This window comes from Lactuca virosa, chromosome 7 (assembly GCF_052849685.1).
Source record: "Lactuca virosa cultivar CGN04683 chromosome 7, Lactuca_virosa_CGN04683_v6, whole genome shotgun sequence".
Lineage (NCBI taxonomy): Eukaryota > Viridiplantae > Streptophyta > Magnoliopsida > Asterales > Asteraceae > Lactuca > Lactuca virosa.
In genome coordinates this window covers 103,165,376-103,184,427 of record NC_136432.1, presented here as the reverse complement: position 1 = coordinate 103,184,427, position 19,052 = coordinate 103,165,376, and the positions used below count along the sequence as shown (strand labels likewise).

General features: G+C 36.9%; 1 protein-coding gene across 2 annotated transcripts; it reads left to right on the top strand.

Moving 5' to 3' along the window:
• Positions 1-8,968: 8,968 nt before the first annotated feature.
• Positions 8,969-12,972, top strand: LOC145123834 (uncharacterized). Of its 2 annotated transcripts, none has more exons than XM_079059043.1 (7): positions 8,969-9,355; positions 10,066-10,755; positions 10,845-10,967; positions 11,080-11,235; positions 11,419-11,535; positions 11,631-12,073; positions 12,139-12,972. In XM_079059043.1, the coding sequence occupies exons 1-7, from the start codon at positions 8,989-8,991 to the stop codon at positions 12,793-12,795; spliced, it is 2,553 nt and encodes an 850-aa protein (XP_078915169.1). In that variant the 5' UTR covers positions 8,969-8,988; the 3' UTR covers positions 12,796-12,972. The 2 variants fall into 2 exon arrangements, with proteins under 2 accessions (XP_078915169.1, XP_078915168.1); XM_079059042.1 differs by having other exon boundaries at positions 10,063-10,755.
• Positions 12,973-19,052: the final 6,080 nt, after the last annotated feature.

Here is a 19,052-nt window from a genome sequence, read left to right as displayed (position 1 = left end):
GGGTCACGGAAGACCAGGTAGGATGTGAGGCTGACGTGGGTCATGTAGCGTTCATTATGTTGGCAGGGCGTGGAAGCAAGTCCAGCCAGTCGGATTTTTCTCAAGAGATGCGTGGGACTGCTGTGTGTATGTGTCTTTTGGTTCAGTAACTAGTGAGGTGTCCTATGATCAGGTAGTGGACCGACAAGTTGGGACCAAGGAGGTTTCGACTTCGCTTGAGAAACGTCATATGGTAGCAAGAAGAGTTGAAATGGGTTTATGACTTGGGATTCATGTGTAGTAGTAGTTTTTGCATCGTTATGTTGCTAGTTAATGATAGGAGCGTCGATTAGACCTTCGAATGGCAGAGGAAAGTGGATATCTGCAGGTCGAAGTGTTGGGCATCTGAGGTAACGACGGTAGTGTCGATCGGTCATCGGGATCATTCCAGTCATAGGCTGTGGGCATAGAGATTGTGTTGGTTATTTTGCGGTAGGAGCGCGTTCGGATTGGATGTATTGTTGAAGATTCGGGGGAGTTGCACTCGGTTGTGGCGAAACTGAGGAGGGTGCATGAGACGCAAGGATAGATCCTTCGGTCTCAAGTTATGAGTAGACTCGGGTTATGTTCATAGAGGTATTCCAATCTAGGGTATTCCATCATAGGGATGACCGGGCCCTGTGATTGATTGGACCTGATATGTTTGGTATTCCAGGCCGAGGTTGATTGGGCCAGGCATGAGTCTCCGTATTTATTAGTGGACTGATTATGTATAATATTCTGGGAGCTGAAGGACGCATTATCCTGTCAGCACAAAGGGGTTCGCTTCAGGAAAAGGGAAGGTTTGGTATCCGACACTTTGGATCATCAGGATTTCGTCAGGTTGGCGACGTGGCATATAGGTTAGGGCTTCCGGAGGAGCTTAGTCGGATTCACAGCACTTTCCACGTTTCGCAATTGCGAAAGTGCGTTATGGACCAGCAGGTGGTGGTATCCTTGGATGACGTACAGGTCGAGGAGCGCCCGCACTATGTCGAGAGGGTCGTGGCCATACTAGAGAGGAAGGTGAAGATTCTACGGAACAAGGAGATACCTTTGGTGAAGGTACAATGAGAACATCGGAGGGGATCCGAATGGACGTGGGAGCCGGAGGCAGAGATGCGGGAGCACTATCCAGGGTTGATTCACTGCAGCAGACTTCGAGGACGAAGTCTAGTTTAAGTGGGGGAGAATTATAACGCCCCGATTCTCGAGTATCCATTTATAGTTATAAATTCTCATGGTTTCAAGGTCTACTCGACGAGTTGGTGGCCTGACTCGCCGAGTAGCAGCGGGTTGGTCCGCGAGTTTAAGTGACCTACTCGCCGAGTCCATAAAGGGACTCAACGAGTAGGAGCTGGCAGATGAAACCCTAAATCACGGGGTTTTGCACCCTATTTAAAGAAGCATAAGCCTCCTATGGCCATTTTGCAGTCCTTTGAGAGCTCAGAAAAAACCCTAATTCGTGTGGTGCTTCATTCTTGTGTGTCTAAAGCTTTGGAGAGGAGATCTTTTGAGAAGAAGAGCTTGGAGGACAAAAGGCTAGGGGCAAGGAAGTGTGGGAAATCAGAAATCTACCTCAGATAGCATCATTTGGAGGTATCAAGTCGTCACCTTTACTTCATTTTCCTTCTAGACCTCTTTTGGTTGAGATTTAGGGTTTTTATGGTTTGATTGAGATGATAATGTGGGATATGAGCTAGATTTGAAGTTGTAACTTCAGATCTGGACCCTTCTTGGGTTGTAGAGTCATAAAGCTCCGAATTTGGTCATGTATGAAGCCTCTTTGAGTAAGAAACCCCCATTGTGAGCTTGGATTTGACATTAAGAGCCTGTGAAGCTATGCATGAACGTAAAGTTTGCAACTTTACGTGAAAAGCATGCCTTAGAAGCTTGGATCCGTAATTTGGAGCCACTGCATGGCTTAAAAGAGTTTGTATGGCTTAAGGACTGAAGGAAACTCGGCGAGTCGCAAGGTTGACTCGACGAGTCTCATGAAGATGAGCCTGGACCCGACGAGTTGGATGAACAACTCGGCGAGTCCGATGAAGATTGCCGTGGACTCGACGAGTTGTATGAACAACTCGGCGATTCGGTTGAGGTTTCCCCAATTTATGTATGCGCGTGTAACCGTCGAGTTGCAAGAAGCAAACTCGACGAGGGACCTTAGGGTTTCGATCGTAAACGGAAGGAACTCGATGAGTCACTCCGGTGACTCGGCGAGTGGACAAGTCCTTCAAGGAACTCGGCGAGTAGCCGAGGGTACTCGGCGAGTTAGGGTCAACATGGACTGTTAACCTTGACTGTTGACTTTGACCTTGACCAGGGGTTGACCAGTTGACCTCTGGGGATATTTTGGTAAATTAGAGATTTATGGAAAAAGGGTTTATGGTAACTACAGGTGGTGGAGTTCGTGTTGGTGATTCAAGAGTTTTAGCCTATCATTTTCAGTGCGACATTGTGAGGTGAGTTATCCTCACTATATCAACAGGGTCTAAGGCACCAATGCCGGCCCTTTATGGTTTGTATTTGTATTATTGCATGATATGCTTACTGATTTACATCCTGGTAGTTAGGATGGTGATATGCTATGCTAGTGATCGGTTAGATCAATATCCTGGTTATAGGATTGTTGATATGTTTATCGATCTGTTAGACCGACGTCCTGATAATTAGGACGGTATTATGTTTAGTGACCTGGTTAGGGTCGGTATCCTGGTATATAGGATGATGCTATGTTAGGGACCGGTTAGGTCGGTATCCTGGTTAGGATGTTGCTATACTATATGATCTGCTAGATCGGTTTGTCTGTCTATGGACTGTTATGTGATTACCTGTTATATGTGCACATGGTTATTTGCTTGATGTTTGGGTTGAGGCGGTCCTGCTTCGTGCTGAAGGCCAACATACCCTACTAGCGGTCCGGATAGACTATAGGCCCGTACGGCGGTCCAGTCATACTGAAGGCTCGTGATAGATCCACATAGACTGTAGGCCCGGTGCGGGCGGTCCAGTCATACTGTAGATTCAGAGAGTGGACCGGGTGGACTGAAGGCCCGGTGCGGGTGGACCAGTCACACTGTATACTCGAGATGCATGGCTGTTACGTATTTGTTGATATGATATGATTATGGTTATATGAGGTTGATATTTTGGGGGGTAACTCACTAAGCTTTCGGGCTTACAGTTTCAGTTTATTGTTTCAGGTTCAGCGGATGGCCGTGGGTAGGCGAAGGCATGACCGTACACTTCCTCGATTTACGATTATGATTTCTGGGAACTCTGATGTATAAACTATTTTGAAAACAAATTGTAATAATTGAATGGTTTCAAATGAATCAAAAAGTTTTAAATTGGCTCAAAATATTGGGATGTTACAGTTTAATTATGTACTTTGGAATATTAACTAGTGTATTTTTAGCTGTGTAAACAAATATGGTAATAGTATTTTGTGACAATTTATGAAAAGTCAATGGTGGTGATCTTTTTCATATATTCACTTTTTACTTTTTGCATTTGTGTGTGGGGAAAAAAAATGGAAATTTTTTATTTTTTAATTATTTTTAATTTTTTAAAAAATCATTTTGCCGACGGATTAGTGATAGGAAAGTCTGTCACGAAATGGTAAGAATATCAGTTGGTACTCCGTCACTAAGAGGAATCAGTCGGTAAACCTTCAATGACAATTACGTCGGTAATCCGTCAGTAATTCGTCCGGAAATGTGTCCGTCGGAACTCCGTCACTATTGCGTTGTTAATTTGGTCAAAGAATTTCAACTAATGGCCGTCGGAATCCGTCGGAAATCAATCACAAATTCCGTCGGTATTTCATCGGTAAAAGTTACCCACAGGGTTTTTTGCGACATACCGAATTCCGTCGGAAACCGCGTTTAGCGACGGATTTCCCACGGATATGACCATCAGAAATCGCCCAGTTTTCTAGTAATGAAAATGCGCTCTATATGAAGTTTGGTTAAGGAAAAGATTTATAAAAGGATAATCATTGTAAAAAATTTACAAAAAAATCTTTTAAAAGAAAATATCATCATAAATTATTTAGGAGAATATTTATAAACGATTAATAACTTAATCCTCTCCAATAAAAAACTTCAAATAAACAATCATCAATATTTTTAATTTTGTAGAAAAATATTATTTACTATTTATCGTTCATTTAATATATTTTGAATGATATAACCTGTTAGAACTCAACGTTTTTCACGTTCATCGACAATATTTCTGAAACTAAATTATGCCCTCTCAAGGCATATCTTAATTGACAAGAAGAAAGAGTGATAGAGTGAAAAAAAGATAAAGCGGAGAGTACTTAATGCAAGTATGGAATACATCAAATATATCCTGGTGTGAAAAACGACATGTCCCTCTACTTTTATACTTTTAGTTGTTCTATATATCTTGGTCTGTTAATTAGTTATACCGGTGCTGATTAAGCGATTAGTTTCCAGGATTATTATATAGAGTACTGATGTTGTTTAGAAAGGGGTTAAACTTTGTACTCCGTCTCCAGCTTCCTGCAGCTAGATCTATTCTTTTCATAATATATGCTCTGCTGTTGAAAAAAAATTAAACAAATCTTATTCATTAGCAATGCACTCGATCAACTGTGTACTAGGAATATGTTTAGCAAAAAGAAAGTGAAAGGAAGAAAAAAAGATAATGCTGAGACTAATTAATGCAGGTATCGAATATAATAATTAGCCCTATATGCAGTATATATAAACCACGAAGAAGCTCATCAACATGGTACCCACAAAATCAAGACTCGCATGCATTCAATGCGAATGTTTCTAACTTCGTTTATGTGAAGCTTTCCAGTGAAAGAAACTACCATCTATGGGAGAAGCAGACACTAGTAGAGAAAGCATTTAATAATGCGGTGGAAATGATTAATTAGTGCGGTTATCGAAGGGAACTGATTCGTACACAACATTTTTTCTCCGCACACTACAATTTGTGCTTTAAAGTGTTGTATTGTACAACTCTATAATGCATAAATTGTTGTGTATGACAAAAAACTGTTGTGTACGAATCACTTCCCAAAAAAATATAGCATCAAAAAACAACCCCATTTAATGATGTAGTTATAAAACCGCACCAAAAAAAGACGAAACCGCTCCAAAAAACAAAGGGTTCTACCATTTTAATTCGCACCAAAAAAATGAACCGCATTTTTAAATTATAAAATGAAACCTTCATTGGTTTTGAGTTAAATGTACCAATAAATGCAACTTAATGCTATATTTCCAAAATACTGACTTCTCCGAATTGTGTGAATAAATCAACAAGTTAATATCCTTCATATTCTGATTCTATTTCCTAATGTACCGTCACCAAAATAACATAAAATATTCATTAAAAAGTTTACAATTGAACAATGGTGGAAGTAAAATACATTGTCCTTCTAGATCTTCTAGGACTCTGCAATATTATCAAACTATGCACGAAAGCCATTCTCTACCAGCTTCCTCAACTTTATCGGTCCAATGGCCATAATTGTCAACAAATCTGGATATGGCAGGATTGGGTCATTGGATCCTCTTTCCAAAAAGAGGACCTAAATTAACTAAAACTCATGAGAAAAATGTCAAAAAAACATTTAAAATTCAATTAATTCTTTGGTATGAAAACACAACCACACCCAACCAAAATGAGAAATGATAAAGAAAAGAAAGTCATGCCTTAACTTGATATTGATTTCACTTTCAATCTGCATATTTATTCCTGTAATATAATGAGTATGCAGATTTAACTGTTAGAAAAAAAATGTTTAAAACATACAAAGTACATATAGTCTTAGCATTACGGAGAACTTGAGAATGTTATGTTATTAGAAACATCCAAAAGTTGGACACAACTCTAGAATCTTTTAGGAGTGAAAATATCAGGACAATATCTTAAACTTTCCACCTCTTGTTAAACAAATATTTGACTTATGAACATGCATTATGATTATGTAGATATTATACACACATTAAAAAAAGAAACTTTAGAATAAAAAATTGTTTAAGTTATATACAAAAAAAAGAGTAAAATCTCACCCTAGCAATGTGAATTATAGAATTCCCCTTTTCCTTGAGTAAAAAATAACAAAGCTAGAGTTGGTATTTGTAGAAACTAATCCAAAAGTCAAAATTAGATAAAAAAAATTAACAAACCTTCATAAATTGAAAAGGTGAAGGTATGAAGTACAAACAAGAGAAAAATAAAATTCCAGAGGCTACATAACCAATCAACAAAAAACCCTACCTCTGTCGATTCTTGGTATTCCCTATGTCGATGATCACTCCAAACCATGAATTTCTTCAAAAAGGAAAAACAAAATTGAAATTAATACAAACAGATGGAAGAGATGATAGAGAAAAAAAAAGTTGAAGCTGATACATAAAAAAGGGGCGTTCAAGTGGTCTTCAATGAAGGGGGTGAAGATGCATCCGATGAAAGGATTGAGGGTGTCGCTGGAAATCAAACCCATCAAACAAAACTATTTAAGAATGGAAACAATTAGGAATATACTAACAATAAGAAAAATCTAAGCTAGGGTTTTCAGATTTTGTACCAAAACACGAGGAGGAAGTCGTCGGTTGAAGCAGAAGGTCGCTGCTCGCTGGTATCTATTGTGTCTTCGTCATCTACCTTTGGGTGAGAGATGAGACAACGAAATAATATAAAGGAAAGGAATCGCGCGGGGGGAATGAAAAAATTGAATGGGAAAACCATCACCCAGGAACGAAATTGAAGGAGGGAACTAAATGTTTAATGATGTGATTCTGATATAAACGCACCAACAAATGCAATTTAATGCGGTCATACGGAAACCGCTCCATCAAATGTTGTAAATAATGCGGTTTACTAGTTTATTGATGTGAAAATAGTTTTTGGTTTTTTAATGATGCGGTTTTAACCTACCACCGCACCAAAAAAAGAAAAACCCATCGCACTATTAAATAGCTTTTGTACTAGTGAGATGGGGTGTCTCCTGAAGAGTTACAATCTCTATGGCATTGTATGTGATCCAAGTACCCGAGACTTGATTGATACTGCACCTAAGAGTCTTGTCAAGGGTTGGATTTTCAGTACGATAAGTGAAGAGCTCCTTAACATTGTTTTTAATCTTGAATCAGCTAAAGACGTTTGGGGCAAACTAAAATCCATCTATGATCCAACTATAACGCATTCTACAAAAGGTACGCACATTCGCTAGCTGGTTATTCTAAACTCAGTTAATATTGCGACATTTTAACTGTCAACACTGCTTAATATATACATTAACTTATAGTTTGATGACATTAAACATTAAGTCCAACGATGGGAAAGCTACGGCGGAGGATGATGTGGGTGGTGGTTCACGGTGCTTGGAATGCAACGATGGAAGAGGAAAAGGTGGTGTTAGGTAGTGAAAAAGAAGTTGTAGCAAGTCGGTGATGGTGGTGATGATTGGTTACGGTGGCTGTGATGGTTTTGTTACCCTCTAAACGAGTAAGAGGAAGGTGGTGTTCCAGTCGGGGTTCAAACAAAAAAGCCGAAGGTTTAATTATGTATTTTGGAATATTAACTAGTGTATTGTTAGCTGTGTAAACAAATATGGTAATTGTATTTTGTGACAATTTATGAAAAGCCGATGGTGGTGATCTTTTTCAAGTATTCACTTTTTACTTTTTGCATTTGTGTATGGAAAAAAACTGGAAATTTATTATTTTTTAATTATTTTTTATTTTTTAAAAAATCATTTTACCGACAGATTAGTGATAGAAAAGTATGTCACGAAATGGTAAGAATATCCATTGGTACTCCGTCACTAAGAGGAATCAGTCGGTAAACCTTCAATGACAATTCCTTCGGGAAATGTGTCCGTCGGAACTCCGTCACTAATAAGTATCCGTCGGAAATCCGCCACGAAAAGTGTCCGTCAGAACTCCGTCACTATTGCATTGTTAATTTGGTCAAAGAATTTCAACTAATGTCCGTCGGAATCCGTCGGAAATCCGTCACAAATTCCGTCGGTAAAAATTACCTACTGGGATTTTTTTTACGACAGACCGAATTCCGTCGGAAATCGTGTTTAGCGACGGATTTTCGACGGATATGGCCGTCGGAAATCGCCCAGTATTCTTGTAGTGAAAATGCGCTATATATGAAGTTTGGTTAAGGAAAAGATTTATAAAAGGATAATCATTGTAAAAAATTTACAAAAAAATCTTTTAAAAGAAAATATCATCATAAATTATCTAGGAGAATATTTATAAACGATTAATAACTTAATCCTCTCTAATAAAAAACATCAAATAAACAAGCATCAATATTTTTAAATTTGTATAAAAAGATTATTTAGTAGGTTACTATTTATAGTTCATTTAATATATTTTAGAAGATATTAACCTGTTAGAACTCAACGTTTTTTCACGTTCATTGACAATATTTCTGAAACTAAATTATGCCCTCTCAAGGCATATCTTAATTGACAAGAAGAAAGAGTGATAGAGTGAAAAAAAGATAAAGCGGAGAGTACTTAATGCAAGTATGGAATACATCAAATATATCCTGGTGTGAAAAACGACATGTCCCTCTACTTTTATACTTTTAGTTGTTCTATATATCTTGGTCTGTTAATTAGTTATACCGGTGCTGATTAAGCGATTAGTTTCCAGGATTATTACATGGAGTACTGATGTTGTTTAGAAAGGGGGTAAACTTTGTACTGATCTATTCTTTTCATAATATATGCTCTGCCGTTGAAAAAAAATTAAGCAAATCTTATTCATTAGCAATGCACTCGATCAACTGTGTACTAGGAATATGTTTAGCAAAAAGAAAGTGAAAGGAAGAAAAAAAGATAAAGCTGAGACTAATTAATGCACGTATCGAATATAATAATTAGCCCTATATGCACAATATATAAACCACGAAGAAGCTCATCAACATGCCACCCACACACATCTCTTCTCCATTCAAATGGCAAGCCCATCAAACCCTTCTTCATTTTCTTCTTCTTCTTCAGCACCTCAAAATCAAGACTCGCATGCATTTAATGCGAATGTTTCTAACTTCGTTTCTGTGAAGCTTTCCAGTGAACGAAACTACCATCTATGGGAGAAGCAGATGGGGTGCCTCCTGAAGAGTTACAATCTCTATGGCATTGTATGTGATCCAAGTACCCCAGACTTGATCGATACTCCACCTAACAGTATTGTCAAGGGTTGGATTTTCAGTACGATCAGTGAAGAGCTCCTTAACACTGTTTTTAATATTGAATCAGCTAAAGAGGTTTGGGACAAACTAAAATCCATCTACGATCCAACTATCACGCATTCTACAAAAGGTACGCACATTGGCTAGCTGGTTATTATAAACTCAGTTAATATTGCAACATCTTAACTGTGAACACTGCTTAATATATACAGGAACTTATAGTTTGATGACATTAGACATTAAGTCCAACTGATGATCAAACAGCTTACTGGAACATGATAATTTTCTCAAAAAAAAAAAATATAAGTAAAAACAAGTCTGAGCACCTTGCTGACCTCTCGGCGGAAAACAATGTACTTTACAATTAGATAATGAGATTTCATCTAGGCTGGATCTAAACCCTTGTCATAAATACAAAAGCTACAGGTTCTACATCACCATTTATGTAACATCTACATATATGATAGATTAGTTCATATATAAATATTTCATCAAAATCACAAATTGGGTGTTTTACTCATTTTTTATAAATCATGTTTAAGGTTACACCAAAATATTCAAATTTAGTTATCATGCAATCATATTTCAGGCTCATACATGCATGTTATTTTATTTATTTCTTACCATTAGTTAGAATTCGTAATTTGAATAAACTTTTGTAAGGATCGATGTTTAAGAAAGGTTATTATATATGGTTTACATACATAGTCATGTAATTGAGATTTAAAAAGGGCACGTCAAATGAATCTAGAAGGGAACTATCGGAAATAAAAGACATATATAAATAAAGTTTGAAATCGAATGAATAACAGAAGGAATCGATATGTTAATTTTTAGCAGAAACAAAGACTGAAACTAGTCAAGATGAAAGCGCAGTTCCAAAAGATCCACTAACACCATTTGAAGAATTTGTGATGAAAAAGGAAGAAGAAATCAGGAGCAAATTTGCAAGGTATAAAAAGATGGCAAAGATGGCAAGGGAGGCTATTGGGGGGATATTAAAAGAAAGAAAACCTAAAGTCCAAATGACAGAAGATGAAAAGACGAAACGCAACAAGAAGTTGTCTAGTGCTATTGTGGAAGGGAGATGGGATGACGTAGAATCCATGATAAATGAAGACGAAGATGTAATCACAGAGGCAATCGACAGTGATGACAACAGGATACTTCATATAGTGGTTGGGATCGGTCATAACTCTTTTGTGAGTGAGATGTTATCAAAAATCAAAGACGCAAAATTACCTAGAATGAAAAATAAAAATGGAAGCACAGCCCTTCATATTGCTGCAATAGTCGGAAACACAGAAGGAGCAAAGCTCTTGATTAAAAGAAACAGAAAGTTGTTGGTAACAGAAGACAATAAATGTGAAACACCTTTGCATAAAGCTTTTGAAAATATGCATCTGGATACCGTTGAATATTTGTTGAAAGCCACCAATGAAGATGGAAAAAACAAGAAAATGTCTAACCCCATTGATGTAAAAAAAGGTTCCAACCTTCTTGCTAATGCTGTCTCTGCAAAGCAGTATGGTGTGTAGCTAGCCAAAAAATCTATATATCACATTCACATAGATACGATTATAAGACTTGCTGATTAATTTGAAAATGCATGCCTACAGATTTAGCAAAGGAGTTAATTCAAAAGTATCCTCAATTTGTTGTGGAAGACGATGAGGTACTGATGGCAATACCAAAAACCTTTCCGACTGGGCTAGACCATTGGGAAACACTTATATATCCAAGTAAGTTTGTTTTGTTATTCGTTTTTAATTATGTTTCCGTAGCAGCTTTAATTCCTTCTGATTAAAGATTGGATGCATGCATGCATGATTGGATATGGTTTTTCTCTTTCAGTTCCGGATCATATTTTTGAATGGATGGTCGAGAGAGCTAGGATGTTGTTTTATGCATTAGTAAGGTTCCACAGAATCCCAATGAAAATCATAGAGGATATACCTAACAACATGATTTGGAGTATTTTGAAACTCGTACAATTCACCATTATAAAGGGTGAGTTATCAATTGACAACGAATGACTATATATATATATATATATATATATATATATATATATATATATATATATATATATATATATATATATATATATACAACTTGAGAATAATTATTCATATATTTGAACTTAGAAATTATGTATATATATTTCACTAATAAAAATTTGTGCTTTTGCAGTTCCATTATATGTGCTATCTTGGATCTATTGTTTGATAATTCTCCTCTTCATAACGATGGTTTATTTTCCATTCTTTATGCTTTATTTTTCCTTGTGGACGATTTTAAAAACACAATGTAAGAGCATATATATGAAGTTAATCCACTTATATAATTTATACAAGAAATTTGATACTAGTATTTTTTTACTTAATTTTCCCGTGCATATACAGTTAAATACATTGATGATATCGAGAAGAAACACAGGGAACCCGAAGAAGCAAAACAAGTTTTAAAATTGGTATGTGATGAAATCGACAATTTAAAGACCCCTGGTAAACCTCATGATCCTCGATATTACGCAAGACCTGTTCATGAAGCAGCACGTCAAGATGCTTATGAGGTTGTTGATGAGATTTTAATGAGATGCCCCGAAGCAATTAGGTATAAAGATAAAAATGGTTATGACATCATCCAGTTAGCAGTAATACACCGTTCAGAAAATATCTACGAGCTTATCAATATCCTTGGAGAGCGTAGGAATGTTTATAGAACTATCGAAGATTCTTCACAAAACAATATGTTACACTTGGTTGGAAGATTAGCTCCCACTCATAAACTAAAGCTTAGAACTGGTGCAGCATTACAACTACAAAGAGAGCTTCAATGGCGTGAGGTATGAATTGTAGGACTTGAATTATATATTGTTGTTTAATTAACCAGTTAAATAATTCTATATAGGTGGTGAAGAAGATGGTATCTCCTGCATACATTACTAAAGAGAATATTTTTAATGAGACACCGGATATGGTATTCACAAAGGAACACAAACATTTGGTGAAGGAAGGAGAACAGTGGATGAAAGCCGTAGCAGAATCATGCAGCATCACTGCAGCACTGATTGCCACAATCGTATTTGCAGCAGCAATCACAGTACCAGGTGGAAGCAAGCAAGACACAGGCATCCCTGTGTTTACAGAAAACATTGCTTTCACAATCTTCGCTGTAGCAGATGCAATCTCACTATTTGCATCGAGCACAGCATTACTAATGTTCCAGTCCATCCTCACTGGCCGTTTTTCTGAGCAAGATTTTCGAATCAGTTTACCAAAACGATTGATTCTTGGTCTTTGCAGCTTAATGATATCAACAACTGCCATGATGGTGGCCTTCAGCGCGACCTTGTTCTTTGTCTTTTGTCATGGAAAACGATGGATGCTTGCTCCGATATGTGTACTAGCTTTTCTTCCGATTGTATCTTTTGCCACATTTCAAATCCCATTGATGGTAGATCTCATTCGCTCCACATACGGCTACTACGAGTACATCTTTGAAAAGGTAAGGAACAAAAACAGACCTAGATTACTTCCGTATGGCATCCGCCTGTTTTTTGGCTAGTCAAATAAGTGACTGGATACACATGCATCTTCAAATTACGTACCTATATATTTTACTGCATTTTCCCAAAGATATGTTGGGTAAAACAATTAATCATAAAATATTTCCTATATGTCATTGTGATCAAGAAAAAGAATTACATCCAGATTGCGTTTAATATAAAATGTTATTGTAACATATTCCACTTATCGTCAACCTATTTAATTTGTTGTGCTGACTAATTTTGTTTTTTTATGTGCTAATGTGCTGCTGCTATCTACAAAGAAAATTTGAATATGCATGCCTCAAAACATTTTAAATATTTAATATAAGGAAGCGTTCAATCGAAAACATTTTTTTATTGCTGAAACAAATTATGACGACACAATTTTTTTAATTAAAATCATCAAATAATATTAATATAAATCAAAAAATAAGTAAAGAATTAAAAAACCCACTAAGCAACACCACTCACCACCCAAACAATACCATCCACCACCCGTCACCGCCACCGCCACCCACCACCCAACATCATCACCACCTTCCTCCATCGCCAACCATGACCATCATCCACCACCACCACCAACACCACCCATCACCACCACCCGCCACCACCAACCCCACCCGCCACCATCACCATCACCACCAACCACCACCACTATCCACCTCTACCACCCATCACTACCACTCACCCACCACTATGACCACCACCTGCCACTACCACCACCTACCACCCTGTTGGAACATGCTCTACACAAGATCAAACATGCACTAATATTCACGGTAAAAGAAAGAACATGCAATCTGAAGATAGGACAATTTTCTGTGTATTGCTCATTCATGGAAAACAGAAAATACATACATACACGTCCTACTACAACTAGAAGATAAACCCTACTCTATTTATAATAATAATCATGCTAAGGAAAAGGAAAACTACTAGCCAAAACCACAAAGATAGGACTACTAAGTCCACGTTTATTGAAGCTCCACCAAACCAGGTCCTTCTTTGGACTAAGTCTTCATTATTAACATGTGCATAAAGAACCTGGACTGACCCATTCAAACCCGTAACCGACTTGACACGTACTCTACCCGAACCATCAAGATTAACTCAACATTCACCCCCTTAATCTTGATGATCATGATCTTCATTCTCTTGCTATCAGAATCTTTTCAATTCAGTCTTGGTAATTGCTTTAAGAACACAAAGTTCTTATCTCTTACTCTTGCTAAACTTTCTATTTTCTTGCTCATACTTCTCATGCCTCTTGCTACTTGCATTTTGCTCCTTGTTTTCTAGTTGCTACAAACCCAGAACTCTCTTCTTGCTATGATTGTCTTGCCTGCTACTTGCTAGCAGACTATGTGACAACCCTTCTTGCTTGTTACAATACTTGCAATTGTTCATACAGAAAAATTATGCTGCTTCTTTCTTCTGATCACCAAACGTGGCCTGACTTGCTGCTTGCTTTCATTCTTTCTTCTTTCTTTCTTTCTTTCTACTCTCTTTCTTTCTTTCTTTCTTCTTTCTTCTTTCTTCTTTCTTCTTTCTTCTTTCTTCTTTCTTCTTTCTTTCTTTCTTTCTAATTTGTTGTTGTGCAGCCTTTCTTCATGCTTTCTACTTGCTTTCTTCCTCTCCATTTGATTACATACGATTGTAATCAACCCTTCCTTTCTTGATATGAACCAGGTATGAAACTGGAGGCTCTTGCTTATGATCCACAACTGCTTTTGCTCCCCCTACCATAATTCTTCTCATGTGACATTCTTTCCACTGGTCATTCTTGCTAAAGTCAAACATGCACAAATATTCACAATAAAAGAAAGAACATGCAAACTGAAGATAGGACAATTTTTTGTGTATTGATCATTCATGGAAAACAAAAAATACATACATACACATCCTACTACAACTAGAAGATAAACCCTACTCTATTAATAATAATAATAATTATAACACCTGTTCCAGATACTACTTAATTTATTTAATATTAGGGTTTTTGTGCATGGACTCGACGAGTTGGGAGTCCAACTCGTCGAGTAGAGACATTTTAATGGACGCCGGATCGGGACCTACTCGACAAGTCGGAAGCCCCGACTCGGCGAGTAGGAGTTGTAAAGAGAAACCCTAATTTTTAGGGTTTGTATCCTATATAAACAACATAACCTACCTCTTGTGGCCTCCCTTATCACTCTATTAGCCAGAGAAGACCGTAGATCGACCTTGAACCCTCTTGAGTGAAAGAAAGAGATTTTGTGAGCCTTTTTGGGATATTTGTGAAGGATTTCAAATCTTGAAGAAGAAGGAGTTAGGAGTGAAGTAGTAGATCCGACATCTACCCTGTTTTGGCCATCATATTGAGGTATAAATTCGTCACCTTGACCTCTAGTTGATTAGATCCCTTTTCTTGGAAGTAAATAGCTATTCTTAATGCAAAATGGAGTCAAACTTGGATCTGGACTTATCACAAGGATATGGTTTCATATCCGGACCTCTTTAGGTCCCCAATTACATAAAGTTGCTCTCTTTATGGAGTTTAGTCACTTTCCATGCATAAGAACCATGTAAGGAGCCTAGTTTTGAAGATATGGCCTTAGAGGACCTTGCACGCACGCAAAGTTTGCAAATTTACATGGTATTTGCACTTGGAGAAGTTGGATCTAGAGTTTGGGACCTTAGATCCCACTGAAAAGGGTTGGTCATGAAATAGACTAAAGGAACTCGTCGAGTCCATTGGTTGACTCGACGAGTCGAGTAGGGTTTAATCGTTTTCGGGCTCACGAGTTTTCGATTGTCATGAGTTTTCGGGTTCACGAGTTTGGTTGTCATGAGTTTTCGGAGGGACTCGGCGAGTTACACAGGTAACTCGGAGAGTGGGTTCAATTACTCAGAAAACTCGACGACTTGCTGGATGCACTCGACGAGCTGAGGCCAACATGGACTGTTGACCTTGACTATTGACCAGGGTTGACTTTAAGGGTGTCTATAGGATTTTGGCGAGTTAATCACATGATGATTATAGGCGGTTAAGTTGGAGCAGCACGTGGTGGATTAACTAGTCTTAGCTTGTCAGTTTTACATTCAGGAGATGTGAGTCTTCTCACCATACCAATGGGTCTAAGGCACCAAGGCCGGCCCATTTTATGATATACGGATTATCGATTGATTATGCGTTATGTTAGTATGATATTTATATGGAAGACCCCGCGGGGTTCTCGTGGCATTTGGTATAAGACCTTGGAGGGTTTGCATGACATCCTAGTATGTTTGTGTTGGGTTTTAGTATACTACAACATCCTATGGTGCACATACAACCCTAAATGCTTTGGATCTATGTTTTCTATAATTATACATGCAATGTTGTTTCCAAAGCATTAAGCCTACAACTAGCATACAATTGACATAAGCAACATAAAATTAAGTTATAGAATTACCTCTTTGTTGTAGTTTGTAGTTTTGGCTTTTAAGAACTTAGTGCCCCAAATGTTGCTCCTCAAATGGTTCATAGTACACCTTGGATAAAGGATGATGTTTGAGAGAGTATTCTTGCACTAGGTTGTCAATTTTAGCTATGAGGTGCTCTATATATATGTTAGGAATCCAAGAGTCATGGGTAAACCCTAATCTATACTCTTGGGCTTATTATCCATGATCCATGATTCAAGTGGGCTAACTCTTTATGCATTCTTCCATAAACTTAGTCCATCATGTATCATAAGCCCAAAACATATATATAACTAATTTACACAATTAGTCCCCATTAATTTAATTAGTCTCTTTCGATCACTAAATTAATTCCAAGCAAATTCTTGATCAATACTAATTAAATCATATGATTTCATATTAATATATTAGAAATTATAATATATTAATAAATCATAAATAACCTCTTCCCAAAAGTCCATCCTATCAAATTGTCGCGGTGATATGCAACCCAAATGAACCATGCTACTCTTGGGTCAAGTACATACCAATTATAGTTATGGTCTTAGACACCTAATCCACTAGTCTCCCACTTGGATATGTCTAATAACTATTATTGCAATTACGACTCCACAACCCGACTAGTAATTGTAGCTCTTAAAAGCGCTGTCGAACTCTGACCTAGTCAATGACGCGTCCATTAGATAAGAGATCATATATTCCTCCATTCTAGATATCGTATGGACTGAGACATGGATTTTAATCATTCTCGTTGTCCATCTGTTGTTTCCTGATTTCCGATTTATGACGACCGACTAATTAAACAAAACAAATCAGTCCAGACTTGGCCAAGCACTTAGGTTTGTCATCACTAAATCATCGAGGGGCTCACAGATATCGCTTTTATCCCTATAAGGGTAAAAGGAATGGATAAACTTCGACCGAAATGCTTGCTTGTACTTACTCATCAAATTACACACAACAATATGTTTTATAACACCAAGTTACTGGTGCATTTACATATGTCAATGTGCAACCGACTTGAAACTACAACTCACATGTCTCCGTTTCAAGAATATAAGATATTATTGTCTCACAATCACTTATGATAAAATCCATGAAGTTTCAGATGAGCGTGGGTTTAATGCAATACTCAGACCTTATGAGCACTCATGAATGTTGTAGCAATCTTTTGCTATGCCTAAGCACTTTAGAGAATCTACAAGCCATATTCATGATAGTCTTCCCTCAATACCTACTTCCAAAGTACGATCGATTGTGGATAGTTTGAATAACCTAGTTATTAGGGAAGTCAAAACATGCAAAGTGAAGCACAAGAATAATCGAATCCAATATGGTCTCAGAACTTATGAATATAAATAAAACACCTTTTATTTAATCACCATATTGATTACACATTATTCATTGTATAATGTTTCGATTTATCAACTTAATACTTGAATTGAAACAATAGTTATCCCATGCTCCAAGCATCCACACAATGTTTACTATGGTCTTTTAATTTGTGAAATAGATCAAGTGAAAATATTTCCAATGATACTCATTTCACAAATCCAAATCCTTATTGCAAGTGTAAGAATTCCAAATTCTTGTTACTGATAGAAAGTGTTAGATTCTAAACTATCATGCAATGATTATTTTGTAATGTCTAGGTACCAAAAGTCACAGAGACTTGACCAACGATATTACAAAATATTCCTTTGCAGATTGTTACAAGACAATTCCATGAAATGAAGTCTCAAATTCAAAGTACATTCCTTTGAACATCCTTCTTGCATAAAAGTTTCTAACTTTCTCATATATTCTTAATATCCAACTCCTAATATGGAAACATTCCATATTTTCCATACGACAACTCATTATTAATAGAATCATGTTTATTCATAATAATGTCAATATGGTCCATCCATTACTACACTTCCAACTGTCCTTAAGCGACCAATCCTTGGCGAGCCTTAGACTGTCCTTAACAGTTGTTTAACCGCTTTAGTCATATCCGGTTCTATTCCTTTTTCCCTCTTAATGCCATAGGCATTTGGAAAATTAGAACATGAGAATATTATAGCATATGCAATCGATCCTATGCCCGAAGCATATAGGATGCGATTTATAATGTCTAACATAAAGACATGATACTTGATAAGTCTTTTGCTATAATATTTCTATTTTCCATGTTCTCGCAATTCGAGCTATGAAGAGGGATGTCGCAATCATAATCGAATTTGAGAACGCAATCAACATATCCATATAGAATTTCCTTATGTCGAATCTTTTCAACATAACATTCATATATTTCCTTGACTAAATTTGATTAAAACTCAATCTAAGCTTTTAGAAATGAAATGAAGTATAAATTCCTTTCCCTTAATTATAGCAAAACAACTTTTTCAAACCCTGCAACTTTACGTGTTGAAACTTTTGTTTTCTATAATTAACATTTCTAACTTGCAACACTTACCATAATAATTATGCTCCCACTTGCATAATAATTATTAACTTACCAGCATAACACTTATGCTCCCACTAGCTTTCACATGTACCCAAAAATCAGTTGGACTTCTAGAAATCAATACTTATTGACTTCCATTACCAAAGTTCAGATTTCTGATACGAGATGCTTTGATAAGACTTTATCTAGGCTTCTCAAAATAATACACCTTTCCTTAGATACCTTCACATGTGTGTCTTCACAATTTTAGACCTTACAGCAATAAGTCTCAAATGTTTAGACATTTTGCCATTTCTCACAATTCGAACTATGAAGAGGGATGCCATAATCATAATCGAATTTGAGAATGCAAATATCACAACTGCTATCCGTAAAATCTAC

Coding starts and splice junctions, on each gene's coding strand:
- LOC145123834 (XM_079059042.1), top strand. CDS start 8,989: ATGGCAAGCCCATCAAACCCTTCTTCATTTTCTTCTTCTTCTTCAGCA. Junction 10,756..10,844: donor TGTCTCTGCAAAGCAGTATG/GTGTGTAGCTAG, acceptor GCATGCCTACAG/ATTTAGCAAAGGAGTTAATT. Junction 11,236..11,418: donor ACAATTCACCATTATAAAGG/GTGAGTTATCAA, acceptor GTGCTTTTGCAG/TTCCATTATATGTGCTATCT.